The sequence below is a fragment of the Triturus cristatus genome, chromosome 5_2, assembly GCF_964204655.1.
Source record: "Triturus cristatus chromosome 5_2, aTriCri1.1, whole genome shotgun sequence".
Taxonomy (NCBI): domain Eukaryota; kingdom Metazoa; phylum Chordata; class Amphibia; order Caudata; family Salamandridae; genus Triturus; species Triturus cristatus.
This window is the reverse complement of record NC_140588.1, coordinates 622,308,303-622,325,680: the sequence shown is the minus strand read 5'-3', so window position 1 is coordinate 622,325,680 and position 17,378 is coordinate 622,308,303. Positions and strand designations below refer to the sequence as shown.

The 17,378-nt window shown below is 45.9% G+C and overlaps 1 protein-coding gene and 1 long non-coding RNA gene across 2 annotated transcripts in view; one reads left to right on the top strand and one right to left on the bottom strand.

Annotated features, from left to right (window-relative positions):
* LOC146829095 (uncharacterized) overlaps window positions 1-17,378 on the top strand; it is a 157,768-nt gene that overhangs the window by 116,448 nt on the left and 23,942 nt on the right. The window lies entirely within an intron of this gene.
* The window catches only part of NOX1 (NADPH oxidase 1), a 75,676-nt gene that overhangs the window by 40,491 nt on the left and 17,807 nt on the right, over window positions 1-17,378 (bottom strand). The window contains exons 3-7 of the mRNA XM_085607733.1: window positions 16,053-16,163; window positions 12,918-13,002; window positions 9,734-9,876; window positions 7,808-7,989; window positions 6,686-6,833 (exon numbers count right to left, since the gene is read on the bottom strand). Coding sequence (XP_085463859.1) covers window positions 6,686-6,833; window positions 7,808-7,989; window positions 9,734-9,876; window positions 12,918-13,002; window positions 16,053-16,163 — 669 coding nt within the window. The remainder of the gene's footprint in view (window positions 1-6,685; window positions 6,834-7,807; window positions 7,990-9,733; window positions 9,877-12,917; window positions 13,003-16,052; window positions 16,164-17,378) is intronic.

The following is a 17,378-nucleotide window of genomic DNA, read 5'->3' as shown; positions in this document are numbered from 1 at the left end:
GCTACTGCCCCCCTCCCACAGGAGTGTGACAGGATAGGGGGGGTGCACCCTCCCCAGGGCAGGGACCTATTGGTCCCTGCCCTTTACCTACCTGTAACGCCCCTAAATCTAATATTTAGGGGCACCCTGAACCTTCCTTGTTTAGATTCCAGATTCCAAAAAAGCAAAGAGCAAGAAGAAAGAAGACCTGCCGTGCAGCTGCTAAGAAGAGGAAGACACCAACTGCTTTGGCCCCAGCCCTACCGGCCTGTCGACCCTCGAACCTGCTCCTGCTCCTGCTAAATCCCTGCACCTCTTGTCGCCAGCAACCTCACAAACCCCGGAGGACCTGGCTACCTGGTTACGGAGCAAGTTTCTAACTCCTGGCATCAGCCCGGAACCGCAAACCCTGCACCCACTAAGCCTGGCCTGTGCCGGAGTGGACAAAGAACCAGAGGACGTCCCCCCCGGTGACTGTGACCCCAAATCCGGCACCGAAGGACCCACCTCGACGCTCCTGACGACGCCTGCAGCCTCAGAACCAGGGACCCCCGCCCCCCCCCCCAACCGCGATCAACAGAGGGTAAGATTTCCCGACATCAAAAGGCACCCCCTGTGCCCGGCTCCTGGGTACCTACCTATCCTCCAACTACCCGCTCGAAGTGGTGGTGGCAGCCAAAGAATCTTCGTCCCCGAGCTTGCAGCCTTTGTTCGTCCTTGAGCTTTCACGTTGAATTCCATTGAGCGTCCGAAGGCTCAAAAGCAACCTGCACCCAGCCGCCCTGGCAGTGCAACTTCTACTCCTACCTACTTCTCCATTTGCCCCGAGCAAGTGACCAGGAGCCCAGCTCCCACAAGCCGCATGGCCTCCTAGTCAGCAGCCACCAACCAAGGCCCCCCTGCCTCCCATAGGATAACATTGGGCCTAACTCACTCTGCACCCGGCCGCCCCAGTGCCGCTGAGGGTGTAACAACTGTACCAACCGGACCCTAGAAGAGACCCGAGTCTGTGCCCAGAATCTTAACACTGCCAGTCGAGTACTTAACCAAAAGCTGATACCCTATCTTCCATAGGGTAACATTGACTGGTTTCTTCTGAAATTTCTTCTGTGTGGAGTTTCCAAAACTTAAAATATTCACACACAAAAAAAAAAAAAAAAAAAAAAAAAAATCCACCCGAGTAACGAAAATGGAAATACTCACCTGCTATTAGGAGAGCTCCCAGTGCTGGATCTTGGTGCCCAGCACGGACCCTGAAAAGTACTCACAAAACGTACTTCCCACTAACCCAATTTTCTCCCATTGGAAATCATTGACTGTTTTTCTGTGAAATGTCTACTAAGTGTCGATTTTTGCAAACTACAAATATTCTTTAAAAATCTTACCAACTGTGAAAACGTAATTACTTACCCGTTTTAGATAGAGGTCCCAGTACTGAGCCTAAGAGCCCAGCCCTGGATTACAAAAGTAACGAGAACATACTTTACCCATAACTTGAATTTTCTTCCATAGGGAACCATTGACTGTTTTTCTATGAAATGTCTTCTGTCGATTTTACAAACTTATAAATATTCCTTAAAATCGCCTGTACAACTTAAGCGCAGTTTCTCAACTGCTTACAGGTGGTACCCTAGTGCTGGATCCAGGATCCAACACCGACCTAGAAAAAGTAACCATAACCCCACTTACCTGCTAAGTGAATTTCCTTCCATAGGATAACATTGGTAATTGGAAAGAAAAAAATTTGTCAACTTTTAACATAGCAAAATATTGCTTAAAAATCACAACAGTAACTTAACCGAATTTACTCACTTGTTTCCAAGAACTGTCCCAGGACTGAATCTAGGATCCAGTCCTGGAGTTAGAGAGAAGTAATTCTGAAAGTAATTAACTGCATACAACTTAAAGTTCCCAATGAGCTCAATGTATTATTGTGTTTCAAATTGTGTTGCCTATTGCAACAACCTGTAGCTATTACCTACAAAAGTCAATTGCATATTGCAAAAGTATTTAACTAAAGCATCTCATTCTGAGAAAGTATATTTTTGATACCTATTGTTGGTTCTAAAATAAAACCATATATGTTTTATATAAACCATTGGCCTAGAGTTCAGTTCTTGAGTGTGTGAGACCATTTGCTGACTGAGTGTGTACAACAAATGCTTTACACTGTCCTCTGATACTGCCTTACTGCTCGACCAAGCTACCACTTTAGAGAGTAAGGTTACATCTAACTTTAACCTCTGCCTAACCTCTGGTGACCGAGGACTCCGTACACGCTGTACATATTTGGGAACAGTAGATACAGAGCCACTTTCTCACATCGATGTTTTGCGGTCTCTGAAAAATTGGATGATACTGGGATGACTAATTGGGCATCATCTGCATAAGTAACTGCAGAGAACCTAAAAGATCTACTAAGTTTGGCCAATGGTGCTACATAAATGTTAAAAAGGGTCAAGCTAAGAGAAACTCGGGGGGACACCACAAGGAAGAGAGAAGGGGGGGGGGGGGGGGGGAAGATTTAAAATCCTCCATTGCTACAAACGGAATTATGTCTGACAAAAAAAAAAAAAAAAGATTTAAAAAAAGGTAAGAGCTTGATCTTTAACCCAATGTCCTCCAGCATATTCAGCAGGATTTCGTGATTTACAGTGTCAAATGCCCCTGAGAAGTCTAATAGAACCAGCACTGCACCACTGTCAGTCTGATCTGTTCTGAGACACGTATCGATGCCAATTCTGTACTGTGAGGTTTCCTAAATCCAAATTGGCCGGGGTGTAAGTGACCCTGGTCCTCAATGAAGGCTGTCAGTTGAGAATTGATAGCTTTCTCAATTATTTTGACTGGCAGGAGCAATCTGGAAATAGGACAATAGTTCTAAGGGTCTGTGGGATCTAAATGAGCTTTTTTTTTTTTAATTAGAGGAAGGATGTGTGCTATCTTCCAGACACTGGGAAATTTTCCTGACTTTACCATAAGATTAAAAGTTTCCTTTAAGTAGCCAGAGATAGTGTCAGCTACCAAATGATTTGTTTTAGGTGGGTACGGATCCGAAGGGGACCCTGACTTTGTTTGCAAAAGGATAGTTTTATTTTTCTCCCGAGAAAAAAAAAATCAGTGATACAGACTTTACATTAATTATTTTCAGTTTGGGAATCATTGCGACCAATCAAAGGATTAGAGGGGGAAAAAAAAAAAAAAAAAAAAAAAAAAAAAGAAGAAGAAGATTAAATACTGAATGGACCTTATGTTGAAAAAAGGAAGCCAGTGAATTGCAGAAAGTTTGGTCCATGCCTGGATTCCTTTTTTCGGGAGGTTTAGATAACTGTTTGATATTAACAAAAAGTTATTTTGTAGAATTTTTTGCTGTTTCTATCTTCTGAGTAAAATATTTGGATTCAAATCTCTGATCTGTATACGAAGCTAAAATAAGTTTGCATTTCTCTTTTTCCGAGTTCTCATAATGGCACCTCCTTTTACTTTCCTGCCTACTACATGCTTGTTTATGCAGTCTTAAATTTTCTGTGAACCAGGGTTCAGAGTGTCCCGGTCTCTCCTCTGGATTTTAGCTGGCACTATTAGCTCTGTGGCTTTATCATCCCACAATGAGACACTAAATTAGATTTAGCAATATTTATTATTATACAGTAGCAGGTCTGTGAAAACAATGTCACAGACCTATGGCATTAATTTGTGTGACTTGTATACACCGGCTGATACAACTAGAAGGCTTTTTCTAACTGAGGGAGCGTCCTAACCTAGACACAACAGAAACATTGTGTTCTTTCCATGAAAGGAGTGTGATACGTTGCATGGGCCCCCATGTGAGGGTCACTTGAGATGTTTATGGTCAGTCATGATAGCTTATCAGACTTGGGGACATTGAATATGGGGAAAGAAAGGAATGGGATTCCACAGGACAGGAACAACAAATGTAGAAACAACACTGTCACTCACACAGGGGTAAGACTGGCCTCTCCAAGGACCTTTCAAACTGACCCAACACATTAAAATGGATAAAGGGAGCATCAGGTCTAATCCAACAAAACATAATTTGTACAAATTTAAATGCTGCTAAATAAATGTAAAAGTTTGAAAAATATCAAAATGCATCTGTGATAAGGTGTACTCAATCACAATCAAGAACGCTTGCTGGCTGCTGTGGGCATAGGGAGGAAAGGAGGGCTACGAGATGCAGCTCAAATGGCAAAGAGCTACATGGTAACTGATAGAAAAGCAAAGACCCTGGCTTTGTCGCCGACTCTCCCACTACATTGACAGCACCGAAAGATGCTGGACACAAAGATTTCATCTCTTGAAGATACCAAGAGGCTTGTTAAATGGAGGATTTAGTCACTGGACTTTAGACTCTTGGATGGCCACTGCAGTAGCAAGTAATCTAGATCATGGAGGATCAGATGAGAGCCCAGACCAGGCATCGGACTCTTTCCATGAAAATTCCATGGGCAGTACTGCCCTTGCACAGGAGCGGAGGGTGGGCTCACCATCCGTAACTTCAGTGCTGTTGGTGCCTTTGCCATGCCACCTTTGCAAGGTCCAATGCTCCAGGATGATGCTATATTCTTGGTGGTGTGGGCCCTGCAAGCGGTTCATGGCGAGGGAACTGACATTGCATTAAGTGAGCTTGCTGATTGTGTCTAGAGTTCTTTGCATCAGGTCCATGAAGCACCATTGCATTTCCCCCCTCTTGAACCCCTGGAGTTGCCAGGATGCAAACCCTTTTAAAAGACCTACAAATATGTAAATGTATCTGACTCGGTGCACAGAGCGTGCAGTGTCATCTCCTGGGCTAGTGAACCATGGCTTTGAGAACAGTGTGATGGTTTCTTCCACTACAGCAAATGGAGCTTCCGTAGCCGAGTGATATCTTCTGTTGTAGAAGGGAGATCTGTTCTGGTGCTGGAGTGGATGTGGGTGTGCTGTCTGCTGCCATCACCCTCTTTCTGTGAAGGCCACTCTGTCTTTGGCCTTATGGTCATCAGCATACCAGCCTCTCAGCTCCAAGGCTCCAAGGAGAGCCCGAAATGTTGGACTCTGGTAATGGAGGAGACTTCATTTCTATGAAGTGAACCACTTTGTGGATGTGTTCTCTACCAGTGAAATGGCCAAATGCTTGAAAGCGGCAAAACAGCATATGCCATAAATGATAGTTCCAGTTCCAAATGACTGTAGAGTGGGCTGACGCAGAATGTCAATGGCACGTTCAACCAGTGAGGGGGGTCTAGCCCATGTGTCCTTTCATTGTGTATGGTTCATTGATTGCAGAAATTCTGGCAACAGCTACACCTGTCTCTAGCCAGACTTATAAACAATGTTGCCTTTGTAGTGGAAATATCTGTATTGTACCATTTGTGTAGTTAATAGAGGGTTAATCATAGTACTTTCAGAGCTTATAAGGATGTCCTTAGGTAGCCAGTGGTCCTTATCAGTGGTTCGAAGGCCTGGTTAGGCCAGTGGTCCGTATCAATGGTTATAAGGAGGAGCCAATACATTAAATATTTGTTTTATGATTTGATCAAACGTCGTGATACAGCCACTTCTAAATCCTCAGCCAACCACGTCAGTTTGTTGCGGAACCCATGACTAGAGATGATTAATGGAGGCCTTGATCATCACAATCACACACTCAGTCAGACGGTCAGTGGCATGAGAGGGGGGCCAGTACACTGGTTTCTCTTTCCAGTCTGCTGGAGTGGGTCACAAGACTAGGTATTGGAGATGTGCGAGTGGGGTGGTGAATCTTTTCCAGGTTCTTCAAAAGCGTGCAGCTTCACAGGGCTTAAAATACTCTTGATGCATATTCATCAACTTTACAATAAACTGAATAGGTGTTTCCTTCCACATTCATTAAGCACTGGAATGCTGCGAGCTCCATTGAAGACAAAGAAGTGGTTCACAGCTACTAAGGACTGGTATAAACCTTCTGCTTCAAGCATTTTGATGCTTCTCCGTTTCTCCTTTATTCTAGAATATTCCACTCTCAGTGGCGGGAATAATCTAACGGCCTTATAGTCCTTCTTCCACAGTTCTTGAAGGTTTTCTTCCGCGTTATAGGCCCATGTCTGTAGCATGGGCCTATAACTCGGGGAGATGACCTTCAACTACCATAATAGCCCTCGGGTTCTAGTGACCAGTTGACATACTTAGCTGAAATCAGTGTGCACGTTTCAAAAATAAAACCCAATTTTGAAATGAATGTCCTCTTACAAATAAACTTTGAGCGACTGGTCTATCTGACATTCTGCTGAGGAATGATGTGTCTTTCACTATATTCCCTCAAAGCCATCATGAAAATTCCCTAAATATCATTAAAGTAATTTATCCGCCCAATTACTTTGTAGCTGCCCCATCGTCAGCGTGAAGGTGTCACAATGACAACTGTGTAATCATTCAGGTGGATCTCTACAGAGGATACCTTTCGATTGGCCAGGTTTCGCTCCGTGAGATCCCTTCTAAATATAGTGGTCAGAAGCAACTGCAGCACTGAGATCTGCTGAAAATTGTACTTGGGTTAAAATGATTCTGAACACAACTTTACTTTTGAAACAAAATGGGCCATTGTACTCAATTTCGATGAGAATTTGTGCCTAAAACTATGCTGCAGAGTTTTTCCTTTAGCACAACATCAATCTACAGTTTAATAAAAGCAGAAGAACAACGTAAACAATTAAAGAGATCTTACCCCAGGCTCATTTCCTGCAAACTTGGGAACAGCACATTTATCGTCCTCATCTTCTTCATCGTGTTGACCCCATTTCTTGTACTCATCCTTGCACTGATCGAAGGGCGCATGCTCCATGCTCTCGGAGGTCTGCCCACGCACCAAGCGCCTGAAGTAGAGAGGAGTACCGTCTGGTAAGGAGTCATTAATCGGAGGCTTCCCTTCTGCCTGCTCCTCCTCATCATCCCTTCCCTCTCCTTTTACCTTCTCTGCTCATTCTACATCTTGCCCTCACTTTCCCCTTCTACTTCTCTCTCTACCCTTTTGCTTCTCCCTCACCATTTCCCTTCACTCTACCCTCTTCTTTTCCTTTCCCCCCCAGCCCTTCATGCCCAACTCTCTCACACTTTATCCCTCGTTCTCATCCACTCTCCATCTCCTTTTCCCTCTGTCTGGCATCCCACTTGCCCCACCCTTCCCCTCACTTCACCTCTCCTTTCTTCTGCCTTCCTCCTCTTCGGCCCGCTTCCCCCTTTCCCTTCCTCCTCACCCCTTCCCACTCTCCTTTCACTCTTACTCTCCCCTCTGCCTCCCCTCTCCTCCTTATTGTGCTTGAATCCTCTTTTCTGGACGAGGCTTCTTCCATCTCGTGGTTGTATGAAGAAGCATCTACTCTGATGTTATAAACCCTCCATGCTCAACAGGGTATGGACTATGGAGTGCATATCTTTTTTTCCCCTCAGACATGACTGTTTTCTATCTATTGAGAAACGTTTGTGGCAATGAGTAGGCCTCGGGCATTTACCTCACCTTAAACCAGAAATAGACTTTTTTTTTAGTTTTATATCGCGAGAACTCGACCCGAAGGGATCAGACCATTTTACATGAGCACCAGTTGCGTTACAGACGCACACATTAATTTTTAGGCACGGGCAGATTAAATGATTTGCCCAGAATCACAGGGTGGTGAGCGCCCCTGCCGAGACTCGAACTCGGTTTCAAAGCTTCGAGGTCGACCGCTCTAGAAACTAGGCCAGAATTTAAAACAAATGAAAGTGATCATCCCAATCCAGGCTCTATTCCCAACTCCAGCACCTTGGGTTCTACTTGCCCACTGGGCAACACATCCCACTGCTTACTTACCCAGCTCCGTGGATCAGGAGGCCGGCAAAGAAGATGATGAACAGGTGGTGCGTGTACCAGAAGACCTCAAAGTAGCACCTGCGGATGAACTCCATGGATGACGTGATCATAAGGATCAGCGCCAAGGTGATGATCACCCCGGTGACACCAGCGATGGTCGTGAAGGCCAGGTACGTGGGGGTCTGAGGGCACACAAACAATATTCTTACTTCTAGTACAGTGTGTTTGTGGCTCAGACAGCAGAAGGTCCACTTAGTACACAGGATAACGAGCGGCAGTTAGCAAGACCTGGTGCACACAATAATGCATTTAAAAGCGGTCAAATCATACGGGTCAGAATACATTTCTCCTTTCCACACATTCTTGTTACATTTAGAATTGAATATGTACATCTGACCCACGTGCATGGAAAATACAGGAAAAACTAACTGGTCTTTTATTGTCCATTTATTTCTCCCTAGATGGAGGACACATTTCATACATAGAATATTAACCAACATGGAGGAACATTATAACTTCTCAAACTGCACCCCCCCCCCCCACCCCCCAAGCAAAACTGTGCAGTATATTACTGCTGAATATTACACAAAACACATTCTTAACTCTGCGTGAAAGGGGCGTTCCATAGGTGTTGTTGTGGGTGTTCAAACGCAACATCCATGGAACTTGACGCATTCCCAAATTTACAACATTTTGTAAACCTCGGAGTGTGTCAGAATCCTACACCTCCCCAGGGGAGGCATAAGGAGGCATAAGGAGGCAAAAGAGGAGACCTGCTTTTATTTTTCCTCTTTCTATCTGTGCTGCATTCTACGAGGAAACACCTGTAATGGTCGTTTTTGTGCTGGAAGGTATGACTTCCTGCACAAAAATAATAATCCCCTGAGCGCAAAATGATGTTTGTGCGCTGACGAATGGGAGAAGGACAGGAATGCACTGCATCTTGTACGTACGATGCATTCCTGCCCTCTTATGTTGATGCACAGCATGCTGTGCATCAGAGTATTGTAAAAGTGGCCCAAGGTCATGGAAAGTCATGCAGAGTGACTTTACATGGCCTTGAAAATATGGGGGAGCCCATAGTGCTGCTGGTGCATAAAAAAAATAAAAAAATAAACACACACAACAACAAAAAGTGACGCACAGGTGGCACAATTGGCTTGTAAATAATCCCCTTAGTGTCCAAGATGAGGCAATGCTTACTCCCACAAAGGAGTACACCTCACACCAGGGGTAATTCCCTAAACTGGAGCACGAGATGCGTTTCTTTGCTCTCAGGTAGTAAAATACTTCTGGTCTAGCTGGACATCACACAGAAAAATGTAATAAACACGCACTTTAGTGCCCTTGGTCCGGTGTAAGTTTCCGGACTAGGGACTGTTGCCCAAATGTTCTTTGCTTTTGTAAACATGCATGTGACGAAAATTTTTACAAAAAACAAAATGTTCATGTACACTAACGGAATGTACGCGAGAAAATTTTGCATGAGCAGATTTGACTTCCACATGGAGTAAATTACTCAGATTCGTAAGACCGTTTGTGAATCTGCCCAAAAATGGATTGGGTTCTTCAAGACAATGTCAGTATAATGTTCTCACCGCAAGACAGATATAGTCAAGCTGCACTTTGGGAAGTGGCCCTGCAGTCACCACGTGGCCGCTGGGGGCCTCCAGTCACCACGTGGCCGCTGGGGGCCTCCAGTCACCACGTGGCCGCTGTGCACGGAATAACGGCCTCACCTGCATTATAGTAAATGATTCGCTACTGTTTAGGGGAGGCCTTCACCACCTTGTCTTCCCTGGGATAGTTAGGCGAAAGTCACGCCTTGAACCTGTGTCAGATCTGAACCTTGGCACAGTGGTGCGGTGCCATATGATTTACGAGACAGTGTCTACACAACAGACCCAGCGCTTGTTGGCAGCTTACCTCAGACGGGGAACGGACGGGGTTCAGCCAGAAGTTGTCCGTGCGGCCGACGGCAGAAAGCACGCCTGGCAGGGTGCTGTTTCCCTCCGCTCTGCTGTCACAATACCACTCCACGTTAAACAGGTGCGCGATGGTGTGGACCGCTGCAAGAGAAGCAGGCACGGAGAGTACAGTTACAATAGTCATTTAATGCAGGCATATCAGAGAGGTATCAGAAGAGAGGCACAGAGCACCAGCCCTAGAGTACATCAATCCTTTAGTGGTGAAGTGCTGTGAAAGTGCTGCCGGCAACTGCACCTTTGGACCAGTTTTGCTCCTTTCCATATATATTTTGCACCAGGGCAAAACGTGGAGCAAACTGTGAAACGTCCCTTCTCGGTTTCCCGTTACAGTTAAAGCATATACAGCTGGCCCTTACTTCAGCAGCGCCCTGGGCGGAAGATATTTGCCGCCCTCGCTATTGCTGGAGAGTAAAAAGAGTCACCGACCTCTTGTCCCAGGCCAGTCTCCGGCTGGCGACATCCGGTCAGCAACTTTCCTCTAAACGCCTCCCCCAGCTCACCTGAATCAACCACAATGCAGCCTCGCCAGGCTGGCTCCAAGTGGTTTGTTGGATTAGGGAGGGGGGTGTTGATGACTGCCCACAGGGAGTTAGAAATAGATGGAAGAGCAAGGTAGGGGGGGGGCTGATAAGGGGCACTGTGGAACGTTAAATGCAGAATACAGAGAAAGAGGTAGTAACGAGAACAAATAAAGATATTTCTCCTCGTTACGCCTCCCCAAGAAGGCGTAGCATTTTGGCACATTCCCAGGTCTACCACTAATGCTAAATCTGAGAATGCGTCAAAATCCATGAGTGATGCATTGGAACACCCACGCAACACACATGGAACACCTCCCTGGGGCAGAGTAACGCAGAGATTTGCGCTGCATTGTGGATTTATCAAGCCACTCGGGATCACGCAAGTGGCCGTTCGAGGCCAACAAATCGCATGTCAAGGGTTGCTTGCTTTTGCACCACGCAAAGTGGTTCAAAAGTGACAACCCTTGATAAATATGGCCCACAGTTCTTTTTGCCCCTCTGAAGATTGGCGCCCTGGGCCCAGCTCCCCCCATGCCAAAAGCCGGTCCTGGAAGAATAAATAGTGCAAAGTTTGCATGCTACATTCCCGGTTACATACGCAACAAACCAGGTTCAAGAGGGCAACTTCGTTTTGTGCACAAGTGGAAAGTTGCCTATCTTGCCCCCTTTTCCTTGGCACTTGAGTAACAGGAAAGTGGGTCACCTACCAGCTCCACTTCCTGTTGTTGGCTTTTATTAATATCTGCCCACATGTACTAGTCTAGTCCTCTGGCAGAGGTGGTTATCTCCTTCCTCTATACTGTACAGACCATGTAAAATAAGCGGTCATTCTCCAGAGCACCTATCAATGACCTGCCCGTCTGGTTGATTGCAAGCTCCTCTGGCCGCTCTCTTCGGAAAGAGCTTGTCGCAGCCTAGCATGGGGGCCTTTAGCCAATACAGTTACAGCAGGCAAAGCATTAGTGAAAAGGGCCCAAAATTGCTCTGCCAACTGGGAAGACAGTATCTGCTCACTATAAATGGACCGGAATTACATTTCACATTTTTACCACTTGCGCTTGAAGCTAAAAGTAGGGCTGTAGGGTGTGCCCCAGGGTAAGCATGCACACAAAGACCAAGATGTGATCGGAGTGGTGGTTTGCTGGATCAAGTGATCGTGACACAGCAAGTGTTAATGAGCTACATTAGAGCCACTTCACCCTTCTCCTAAGCTGGGCAGCATGACCTTTGTGGTTTCACTGCTGTTCCTTTTTCTCCTTTGCACCCTGAGGTTTCTTTTTCCAAGCACTCAAAGGGGCATATTCATGAGAGGTTTGCGTCACATTTGCACCTTGCAAAGCGGTACAGGTGTGACCCAAGGCTCTGAGTCAGATTCATGAAGCCACGCAAATCCACCTTGAGTGGCCTCATAATTCTTGAGTAAGACAACGCAATGCAAATCGCTGCGTCGCCTTACTCTGAGCAAGGGAGGGGTTCCCTGGTCATTGCAGTGGGTGTTCCCAAGCAACTCCCATGGTTTAACGCATTCTGCAGCACACATAAAAAGAGGAAAAGCAGTGCTCAATTTGTGCTGATGGCTTCTGGTGCTCAGCACGGGCACTTAATCAACACCGTCTCTAATGGCAGTCGGCCATATGGGGGGGAGTGGTTTGTTACGTTTAAAATGAGCACAACACTCATTTAATATAGATTAAAAATGACAAAATACGTGCTGCATTAGCCACTTCTGTAGCTTTTAGTTAGTGAGATTGTTAGTAGTTGCGTTGGTTCAGTCATTAGCTGCGCTGGCAGCAGCAACGGGCAATGCAAGCGGCTTTGGCCTCCTGACAAAGACCCTGGTTCTTCACTGAGGAAAACACCTCTCAGGATGGTGTGTGTATTAAGGTACCCCTCCCTACACAGAAATACTCCTGCTGACAACACATGCACTCTTTGAGCCAGGTGCAAGGGTGCCTGCGTTGCCACCAGACTGCTGAAATGACACCAGCTCAGGAGGAAAGGACAGGAATGCACAATATTGGATAAATACAGCGCATTTCTGCACTTACACTTGGTGTAGGGCAGCAAAGCAAGGGGACTTGCTGCGCTGCCCTGCGCCAAATCCCCATAAATGAGGGCGTTCGTTTCTCGTCCAGATGTTAGAATCCCGAATGCCACTTCCATCTCTTGCACCCTTCTTTCCGGTTTGCTTCAGTAACACACTAAAGTATTGTCTTTGCCTCCCCACCAATCTGGTTATTCGGGTCTGGTTCTGGTCTCTGTGCAGCAGTTGTCTAGAGTGCCTCGAGGTGTCGCCATCTAGCTGTGACTGCCATCATTTATTCGCAGATTGCGTGGCCGTTAGAAAGATCCTTCCAAAATTCAGCCTCTGGGCCTTTATGTTATGCAGCTAAACTCACGAAAAACACTATGAAAGCAAACGCGCTGTTATTTTATATTACATGATAGGTTATGACATGATATGTGGCATACGATATGATATGACCACAGAAGAAACATTTCTAGTTTATACAGTTTGTCTTCCGGAGATTGGAAGCCTGCTTTAAACTGTGCACATCTACACCATTCACAGTCCCACGGGTGTTTTGTCTCACGTGTTACCTGTCAGAAGAGCAATTGTGTATCCGAGCAGCTTGTGGAAGGAGATGTTATTGTCGAGCTGTTTCCTCAAGGTACGCCGACAGCACTGAGGAGGCAAGAGGACAGGAGGAGCCGTCAGACGTCTTCTTAAAACCTACTTTGTGGCATGTTTTAATACAGGACGGCGAGCAGGTGGCAAGACAGTCCAGCGCCACCACCTGACCATTGTAAGACGTGGCTCAAGAACAACATACTATTACTCCAAGCTAGGCCCCGTTACATAAATATTTTTTTAATTCAAGATTTTTTTTATTGAGACATTTCCCAAAAACAAACTAAAGTTCAGAGGCAACACCGAAACGAAGACATCGCCAGTTACATGGGCAGTAAGCAAGAAAGCAACATGCATACAAAAGACATGACATGTGGGTTCCCTGTGGGTGCAAGATATGCAAAAGCCCGAGTTCAGCCCGTTACATAAATATTAACAGCACGTATACAATACCAATAGTCCCCATGCTCTGGTGTAGACGCACGGCTCGCAGCGGGTAGAATAAAGCAAAATAAAAAGTGTCCGGCGACATCTGCTAAAACTTTGACACACACAACCTGGAGTAGTCTCAGCAGCCCCCTGAGGACACGCGTGCCACAGCGCAGTGTGGACACAAAGAAGGGACATTCATACCTAGGCTAGCGTGGGAGCAGCTTGGTGGAAGGCAAGTTACCTGGAAACTGAGGAGCCAAGGGCCATGGAGTATATAATTAATAAAGATCACTTAATTGCAGTTACCCGTCTGGGTGTGCTTTCTGGGAGACTTAGATGACACGCCGATACTGGTGCCAGTCGATGAAGCTAGTTATGAACTCACCCTGCGTATGCAGACACGCCTGCACCGTGAGCCCATACATTAAGCACTGGCCCAGAACCAATGCTTTTAATTGGTTCTGGGGCGGAGTCTCCCAGGTATGAGCAGTATTCATTTGCTAGCAAAAGACAAAACGAAAGTAAACTCCGAAGTTCCACACTAATAATGAAAGTATCAGTCCTTTCTTCACGTGGACTGTGCTATTATGACCAGCAGGATAGAGGTCGCCCAGCGTGCTCTTTGAATGCACTCTAAACCTTCTGCCCCAGGCCTGCTTTACCAGGCTTCGCATTAGAGAGAATGGATCCTAGTGTCTGAATACCGGAATGGCAGCACGGACCGGAATGGCAGCACGGACCGGCTACTGACACCTTTTTAGGACTGTTGCTCAATCATTAATGAAGGAGTTGTTAGGGGAACCTCCCTGCCCTGAAGACTTCTCTTGTTTTCAATGCAGCATCTTCTCAAGTCGTCTTGCAGTTTGATAGGCTGTGGGAAGCACGCCAGGAGAGTGCACACTGCTCATTCAGTGTGGAAAAGAGAAGGAAACATACACATTGTTTAGTATTAACTTGTTCTATTGCCCACGCCGCCATTGCACATCATACTTTACATGCAAGGGCTTTCATAGTTAAAGTGCATGAAGCAAAATTCCCCACACGCATTAATAAACAACTGGAGGAAGACTAATCACAGGGGCATTGTTGGCCACCATCATTTACACTCTGGCCACAACACCACAGGAAAAGCAAACAACAACAACATCTCAAGAAAGTCTTGGGTCATTAGATCAGCCGAGTGAACTCTGTCTCTAGTCTAGGCCATGTTCTTGCCACATAACTTAAATCCACACAAAGATAAAGTTTGCATCATAAAACATATGGGTCCCTGGAGGGCACCCACACTTCCCAGCACCTCCTATGGATTATTGCCGACCATGCAGCCACAGAAGAGGCAAAAAGGATTTTGAAGAACCTTCCATTGTTTCCATATTGCACTCAGATCTGAGGGGAAAAAGAGTCTGAACCAAAGAACACATAGAATATGTTGCTCCTTAGCCATCTCACCCGGCCACATGCCTATTACATGCTCTGGGTGCTTCCAAACATATATGCTGGGGGGGGCACCCCCATTGCACAACAGCAGGGAACATCAGTAGTTCAGGCGATGCTACTATTTGCATTGCCATCACTGCACTTCCAGCATGGCGAGGGCCTTAATGCAATAGAGCCCTTGATCTTGAGTTGGCAGTACGCGGACAATGTACACAAATGGGTGACAAATAAAGTAAGAATCTCAAGTGCTCCTCAATGTCTTTGGTTTACTTCAAAGAGGAGGACCTCTGCGTGCCAGATATATTGCATTGGGGTGCGGGATCAGGCACAATCAGTCTGCAGTGCCAGCCAGGAGATCTACTAGGACCAATGTTTGATTAATACATTCTATTCAAAGACCGATGTGAGCCCAAGGTATTACATCCTCAGGACCAAAGAGTACCAAAAGCATTCCATTCTCAGGAGCAATGTGTGCCAAATGCATCCAATCTCAGGCTTAACGAAGACCAAATACATTCCATCCTCAGGGCCAACGAGTACCAAATGCATCCCATTTTCAGGAGCAATGTGTGCCAAATGCATTCCATTCTCAGGGGCAATGTGTGCCAGATGCATTCCATTCTCAGGAGCAACGTGTGCCAAATACATTCTATTCTCAAGACCGATGTGAGCCCAAGGTATTACATCCTTAGGACCAACGAGTACCAAATGCATCCCATTCCCAGGACCAACAAAACAAAAACAAAAAAACAAAAACCCAAAAAGTACCTGACTCCCACCGCATCACTGCTCTTCTAGCTCAACTACAGGCACAGGCTCCCAGATGGCCCTGCGGCCAATCCGGACGCTGCTCTCACAGCAGGAGAGCAGCGTCAGGATTGGCCCGAGCGCCCTAGATTTGTGCTCCCGGGAGACTGCCTTCTGTCTCCAACCGTTAACGCAGCTCGGGTTGGAGTCCGCATGCCGGTTTGGCCGTCCTGAAATGGCCTGCCAAACCGTCATGTGCACTGACAACAGTGCTCCTACCACACCCCCTTGGGCCAGTCATCTCCATGGCCCCCGCCCCCCTAGACTCTACAGTATGGAGAAAAATAAAACCATAGTAAAACAGGATTCATTACGGTTTCATTTTCACGTTTTTCAGCTGCTGCTGCTGGTGGGAGGGGGCGCTTCTCTACCATAGCAGAGGAGCTGCTGCTGCTGACTCACAGAAGTCTCTTCGTGCAATAACTTACCGAGCAGGTGCCCCTCAGGAAAGAGAGCAGGTTTCGACACACAGGCAACAGGATCAGCAAGCAGTTAAAATTCAGGCAGGCCGCAGACCCACGTGCCCAGGACAAGGCCGACTGCAAAACAAACAGTTGATTGACGAAATTATTGTGATGTAATTGCTTGATTGTCTTTTATTCATTGATCTCAAATTGTGCATTAAGGCAAGTAAATGTGACAATGTATAGAAGATGCAGGTCATTGGTCAATCTTAAAAGCCTTCCATTGATCGGGAGTTAGATCAGCAGCCAGGAGAGCAGTAGCAGGTGTCTGTGAAAGGCAGGACAGTTTCATACCAGCCAATAATCAAAAGAACTGAATGGCCAACAGCATGATTGCATTCTGGGACTTGTATTTTTAGGTTTCCTATTATCAGCATAGGCGTTCAAGCAGGCAAAGGGATGGTTCATGGAGCACGATTATTGCCTTAAATCAGTGGTGCTGGAGCAATTTTCAGAAAGGGGGTGCTTCGATCATTATTACATCTCTGAAGTCATAGGGACTGTGAAAAAAAATCGAATTGTCACCTAAAGAACAAGTATAGCAAATGAGTCACCCCATCTCAGCCGGAGAGTGGTAATAGTGTTGTATTTAGCCAGTGGTGCCTTTTGGAGCACACGGTCGCAAATGTATCACTAAAGCATGGTATGGTAATGCACCGCCATTTACTGCCAGCAGATTTTCTATTGAAAAGCCACAAAATTCACACTGACATGCATTTTTACTGGTAAAACTACTTAGCGCACAAATGCTAATGTGTGAAAACCAGGGGGCTTATTTAGAAGCCCCTTGTGCCACCGGTGCATCACTAAAGTGGGAAAAGTGACATACCGGCAGCGCAAGGGGCTTGTATAAGCCCCTAGATTTCAGCAAATATTTACCATTTGCACATCAAGAACTAAACAGCCCATATTTGTTTTGATCTTATTCATTTTTTTGTCCAACATTCTACAGAATAAAATCCTATTTGCTGATATATTTTGAAGTATTTGTACAGTTCATTTGCAGGTATTTAAATGTATTTGTGCCTCAGGAAAAATGTGTCATCCTGCAGCCTTTTTCACATTCCCTGTACCACAGCTAGATTGTCATGCAGTTCACTCTACAAAATCCTCTAACTTTGCAGTCAGCGAAAGATAAATAAACACCAAGCTCCGTGTTAAAAGAAGAAGCAGCAGGTTGCATTTGACTTCTCTTTAAACACATACCAAATGTGACAAGATAAAAACTAAATCTAAAAAGCATATTCATTGCTCATTCACCTTCTGAACTCCACCATGGCCATTTTGGGG